This window comes from Orycteropus afer, unplaced genomic scaffold (genome assembly GCF_000298275.1).
Source record: "Orycteropus afer afer isolate SDZICR_OR568_19922 unplaced genomic scaffold, OryAfe1.0 scaffold00113, whole genome shotgun sequence".
Lineage (NCBI taxonomy): Eukaryota > Metazoa > Chordata > Mammalia > Tubulidentata > Orycteropodidae > Orycteropus > Orycteropus afer.
The window spans coordinates 6,070,010-6,076,207 of NW_006921700.1; the positions used below are offsets into that span (position 1 = coordinate 6,070,010).

Below are 6,198 nucleotides of genomic sequence, written 5' to 3' on the forward strand. Positions count from 1 at the left end.
AGTATTAACCGTATGACCCAGCAATGGCACAACTAGGTATGTACCTGAGAAACTTGAAAGCAGCCGTGCAAACTGACACAAGTACACCAGTGGTCACTGCAGCACTGTTCCCAATAGTCAAAGATGGAAACAACCTAAATATCCATCACTGGATGAATGGATGGAAACGTGATACATACATGCAGTGGAATACTGCTCAGCCGTAAGGAGAAATGAAATCCTGGTACATGCTACGAGATGGATGAAGCTTGAAAATGAGTGAAATAGGTCAAATACAAAAGGACAAATATTGTACCATCTCACTTGATACGAAATAACGATAGGTCAATGTATAGAGACCAGAGTTTGTGAGTGGAAAGGAGCCCTGGGGGCACAAACCGTTACGCGCTCGGCTGTGAACTGAGTGGTTGGAGGTTTCCAGCACCTCCTGGGGAGGAAGACCTGGGGTCTCCCATAAAGGGTGGAGCGGAGATGAACCCTGGGGACAGCTCTGTCACACAGAGTCGCTGTGAATCACAAAACCAACTGGATGGCACCCAACAACAGCCAGGGCTGGGAGGCAGGAGGAAAGGCAGCCACACTGCGTAGGGAGCGGTGTTTCTGTTTATGACGATGGCAATTTGGGCAACGATTATGAGTGATGGTTGCACACATGATTATCATAATTTGTACACTGAATAATACACCTGAAAAATGTTGAATTGGCAAGTGTTGTGTTATACATATTTTTACAACAATTAAAAAAAAGAGAGCGAAGCAAACCAAGTACGGGAAGCGAGGAGGTAGGAGTGTCCGGAACACTCAGGCACAGGGAATGAGGTCAGTGGCACTTCCAGGTAGGCCTCGTTTGGTAGAGGTTTGCTGATGCTGGTTAAGCTGGCTGGCATCAGAATTAGAGCTGATGAGTTTCAGAAGGGAGCTCTGGTGGTGTAGTGGGTAAGGCATTTGGTTGCTAACCAGAAAGGTGATGGTTCAAGCCCACCTAGCTGCTCTGTGGAAGGAAGATGAGGCAACCTACTTCCGTAAAGATTTACAGCCTTGGAAACCCAGTGGGAGTTGCTATGAGTCAGAATCAATTCAATGGCAGTGGGTTTGAGTGTTTGCAGATGAGTTTCAGAATGTTGTCAAGAATGAGAAACAGGCCCTGTATTTCCTTCCCTGCCCCTGTCCTTATCTATCTACCCTTACATGCCACTGGTCAGATGGTCTGTCAAACTTAGCTTTCAGTCGTCTGCCCCAACTCAGAGCCACCCTGTGCATTCCAACACACTGTTCTAACATCTTAACATGAAAATAAATATACTAGTTCACAGCTGAGGACACTGTAGGAAGTTGGTCATCAAAATCTTATGCCATCTGTTACTGAGAAAAAAATCTCCACTCCATGACCCAACAGCACATTTGCGTGTAATTAAAATTTTCAATATTTTGCATCTGTCGTGAAAAATTAATGAAAATATCTCAGGTTTTGTAGAACAATACAGTTGTCCAAGTTAATCCAGTCTTCATTGATAAATTTCTCTTTTCCTTTCTAATCGTTCTGTTCTTCTTCCTCTTCCATTAATAAATCAGGAGCCTTCTATGGTTGTGTTTGTGGCCAGGTCAGGTTCAATGTGATTTCAAACAGACTCAAAGTCTCTTTGCCAGGCTGAGTATCTCTGAGTCAGATTCTTTGCTGAAGGCTTGGTATGGGCCAGCACATCCAAAAAATCGGCAGTGGTCACTGTATCCAGCTGGATGGCAGGTAGACTGGTGCTCTCTAGATAAAAATGCAACAATAACAGCCAACAATGACCTCTGGTGATCAATGCTATTGAAATGCTAATAGACCATCTTTCAAGATAATGCATAATGCAGCACACTTAATGGTTAATGCAGCAAAAGGCAAGACCGAAAAGGGTGCAAAGAAAATTCTTTAATAAATTTTTTAATGAATTCTTTTTAAACCCAGTTAGACCCAGAAGCCCAGAACCCTCCCCACCAAAAAGTGACTCAAATGTATTGTTATCAAAGTATTATTTAATATTTATATAGGGCCTCAAATGGATCCAGCCCAAAGCTATCGCGTGCCAGAGAAATAAAAGCTCACGCTTTAAGGAGTTTATCATCTGCGGGCAAAGTCGATCCCAAACGGGACACCAGAGGGGGAATGAGTTGAATTCTGTGAAGGATGATTTCAAAAAAGAACTCCTTCCAAGTGTAAAGATCCACTAAGAACAGGAGCAAGGCTCCATCTGCTGGTGAAAGTTGGATTTGTAAAAGTCTCCCCCACAGCACCTTCTTGGTGATCCCAACCGTACCTGACTGGTGACTTTCAAGGGTATTGAAGATTTTCCTCACAGGCCGCATGGCTGCCTCCCTGCAGACAAGCTTAATATCTGAGCCCGAGTAGCCCTCAGTCTCCTGAAACAGCCACAAACCCCACTGGTCAGCAAGCAGAATGGTGGTGGTGATTACGTTCTTAGGGGCAGGACCCAGTGGCAGACCCCTGTTTAGATTCTGTGCCTGTCGCCCACAAGCACTATACAAAGGTTTTAGGTAAACAGTGCTTGGAGGGAGAAGCTGGGCAATAAACAACTTCCTAAGACCACCAGTGCCTGAGGCATCGGACTGCCAACCAGAAGGCTGGCGGTTCAAACCCACCAGCCACTCCTCGGAAGGAAGGTTGGGCAATCTACTTCCATAGTGATACTGCCTCAGAAACCCAAGGAGGGGTCGCTGTGAGTCGGAGACAACAAAAACAGCACACAACAATAACAAGAAATACATGCCAGAAGACTCTGGTGGCGGACTGAACAGGCCAGGCTACCCGAGTTAGTCTAACGGGCCATTGTGTCCAAATCCAAGAATGATCAGATTTGGTCGGCACTTTTGTTCTTGTAAATAAGGTCATACCTGCCACTGAGGAACATTAGCGGTCATAGTGTTCAAGTGTCCATCCAAAGCAGGCAACTCTCCTACAAGACACAGGGCACTGGGTTCCAGTGACAATGGGGATAACAGACATACCTAGAGCTTTACTGATGGTGAAAGACTTTCATGTAATCTTCACTATGATCCTATGTAGCTTATCTATTACACCTCATTTTACAGATGAAGCAGCTGAGACTCTGAGATTAAATAAGCCCCCTGAGGGCACCCAGATAATAAGGGGCAGAGCCAGGATGTGACCATAGGGCCTCTGATTCTAAATCCTTTGCTATTTCTATTTTGTTGTTGTTATGTGCCGTCGAGTCAGACCCGACTCATAGCAACCCCTCCTTGGGTTTCCGAGGCAGTATCACTACGGAAGTAGATCGTCCAACCTTCCTTCCGAGGAGTGACTGGTGGGTTTGAACTGTCAGCCTTCTGGTTGGCAGTCAAGTACCTTAGGCACTATGCTACCATCACGTTATTTCTCTCTCAGTGAATGTTTCCAAGGGATGGAGAGGTCACTCTTTCATGAAGAACATGCCCATCGTATTGGTGGGACATCTTGGATCTTTTCTAAGTGTCTAGAGTGAAGAGGCTCCTAACAGCTCATGGTAAGGCCCCACCTAGAAGCGTGTCATGTGGTGGTCCCTTGGCCTGCAGATGTCTCCCTCCAGGACAGCTCCGGGGCAAAGCTCGGCAGCTACCTGGCTCAGCAGTCCATACTCCAGCTCCGTCCGCAGCTCCAGGGCTTGGCTCTTGCTCACAGGGGGCAGCCAGTAGTGGATCATGGCCTGCCGGGCCTCCTGGCTGGGAAGGTCGACCAGAATCCTCTTCTCTAGGCGCCGTAACATGGCACAATCCAGCTCCCTGAAATCACATCAGAAAGAGAGGACCTGGATGGGGCAGTAAACACACTTCTTAGGTGACAATTAAATTTTAAGGACAATTTAGCTTTGCCTATTGCAGGAAGCAATTCTGCATTTTAACTGCTACTCAACATCTATACCTGAGTGGGTAGGACAATTACTTCATGCTGTTTGGGAGAAAAAAAGGGTTAAAAAAGAAAGAAAATAACCCCCCTTTAACATCTCATAACAAGAAGGTAATTTTAGGTGATTTAATTTTTTGGGGAAAAAACCCAACTAACAACAACCAAACATATGAACCCTCCCCTTGTGCTCATAATGTGAACTAATCAATCTCATCCTGCCAGAGAGTCAGTCATTGCTGAAAAGAACTTGGGCACTCTGGGAAGGACATTGTTGTTGTTATGTGCCGTCGAGTCGGCCCCGACTCATAGCGACCCCTCCTTGGGTTTCCGAGGCAGTATCACTACGGAAGTAGGATTGCCCAACCTTCCTTCCGAGGAGTGGCTGGTGGGTTTGAACCACCAGCCTTCTGGTTAGCAGTCAAGTGCTTTAGCCACTATGCTACCAGAGCTCCTTGGGAAGGACATTAACACTTTCAAAAGTCTCATGCATTCGGAGTGAATGCCTGTCTCCCTCCACTGCTCTGGTGAGCTCAAAGAATGAATGCTCCTTCCAGGGTGTGCAAATGTGGCCTCTGAGACACACTCACTTCTGCCCCTCCCAGTACAGGTCAGATTTACGTGATTTTGCAGGTCATTTCACTGAACTTTTAAAAAATTATTTTAGTGTTGAGAATATACACAGCAACACATACACCAGTTCAACAGTTTCTACGTGTACAACCCTGAGTTGTGCAACTATTCTCACTCTTCTTTTCTGAGCTATTCCTCCACCATTTAACCTAAATTCACTGCCCCTAAGTTTCCTGTCTAACCTTTTGAGTTGCTGTTGTCAGTTTGATCCCATACAGATAGCACAGTGCTTAAGGCAGACAGTCTTCCCAAGTTAAGCTAAATTCCTGTTTGGTTTTAAGATGACTTCAGGGGATAAGGAGCTCTGGTGGTGTACTGCCTAAGGCACTTCACTGCTAACCAGAAGTTTGGTGGTTCAAACCCACCAGCCACTCCACGGAAGGAAGACCGGGCAATCTACTTCTGTAAAGATCTACTTCCGTAGTGATTCGGCCTCGGAAACCCAAGAAGAAGTTGCTATGAGTCGGATCCGACCTGATGCCAAAACACAACAACAAAGATTTGCTACCTCAGAAACCCAAAGGGGTTTGGTATGAGTCAGAATCAACTCCATGGCGGTGTTTGGATTTTATTTTTTTGAGTTGGGATATTTTTGGTTTAACATTTAAAGATTATCTCAAGGCAATAGTTTCAGAGGTTCATGTAGCCTCCAACCTACCCTGATTGATTACAATACAATTTTTCCTGTTTCACTAAACTTCTTAATATAACATTTCCTCCTCCTTTTTTTTTTTGCTCTTCTGTGTTAAATTTGTCTACATGCTCATTTCAGGTCAGACATTTGATCAACATCATCGTATCAATATAACATTTTCACATAAAGAAAAAAGTAGACTAAAACAACAAACAACATCATGACTGAACAACGGTTAGTATTTTGCTGTATCTGCTTCATATCAACTGATTTATCCTTGCTAAAATATTTCAAAGTAAATTACATCATGAAACCTCGAAATGCTTTAGCATGCATTTCCTGAAAAGATAAACATTTTCTTACGTAGCTGCAGTACCATTATGAAACCTAACCGAACTGACTGTAATTCCATATTATGCCTAATGCTCAGTCCATATTCAAATTTCTCCAGTCAGCCCCAAAATACCTTTGATAATTTTTTCCAGCCAGAATCTAATCAAAGATAATGCATAACCAATTGTTATTTATGTCTCTTAAGTATCTTTTAATCTAGATCAGTCTCCTTGCCCAGGCCGCTTTCTGAAAAGATTCAGGCCAGTTTTAGAATGCCCCACAATCTGGATTTGCCTGTTTTCCTTATGGTATCATGCAACTTGTTCTTCTGTCTCCTGCCCCCAAGATGGAAATTAGATCTAAAGGCTCAATTAGATGCAGGGTAAACATTGTTGGCAAGAATATTTCACAGGTGATGTGGTGTTTTCATATTATATCAACAAAATGTCAATGTGTCTCACTGTTAGTGATGTTGTATTTAATTACTGGGATCACCTGGTGACCACACATCTCTTCATTGCAAAGGAAACGTTTTCTCTTTGCAAGTAGTAAGTGCTCTGTATACAGTACTTGGGCACTTACTACTTGCAGATCCCAGTTCCCCATACCCTTGGTAAATGGTTTTAGCATCTGCTAATGATCTTTGCAGGAGCTCTGGGAGCATAGTACCTAAGGCACTTGACTGCTAACCAGAAGG

At 44.2% G+C, this 6,198-nt stretch overlaps 1 protein-coding gene and 1 non-coding gene across 2 annotated transcripts in view; both read right to left on the reverse strand.

Moving 5' to 3' along the window:
- Nucleotides 1-1,619: 1,619 nt before the first annotated feature.
- KATNAL2 (katanin catalytic subunit A1 like 2) overlaps nucleotides 1,620-6,198 on the reverse strand; it is a 57,335-nt gene continuing 52,756 nt past the window's right edge. The window contains exons 13-15 of the mRNA XM_007943835.1: nucleotides 3,618-3,780; nucleotides 2,301-2,403; nucleotides 1,620-1,759 (exon numbers count right to left, since the gene is read on the reverse strand). Of these exons, the coding sequence (XP_007942026.1) occupies nucleotides 1,620-1,759; nucleotides 2,301-2,403; nucleotides 3,618-3,780 (406 nt within the window). The remainder of the gene's footprint in view (nucleotides 1,760-2,300; nucleotides 2,404-3,617; nucleotides 3,781-6,198) is intronic.
- Nucleotides 5,270-5,334, reverse strand: LOC122150280. Its single transcript, XR_006163581.1, has one exon. It is a non-coding gene; the product is annotated as a small nucleolar RNA SNORD78 (small nucleolar RNA).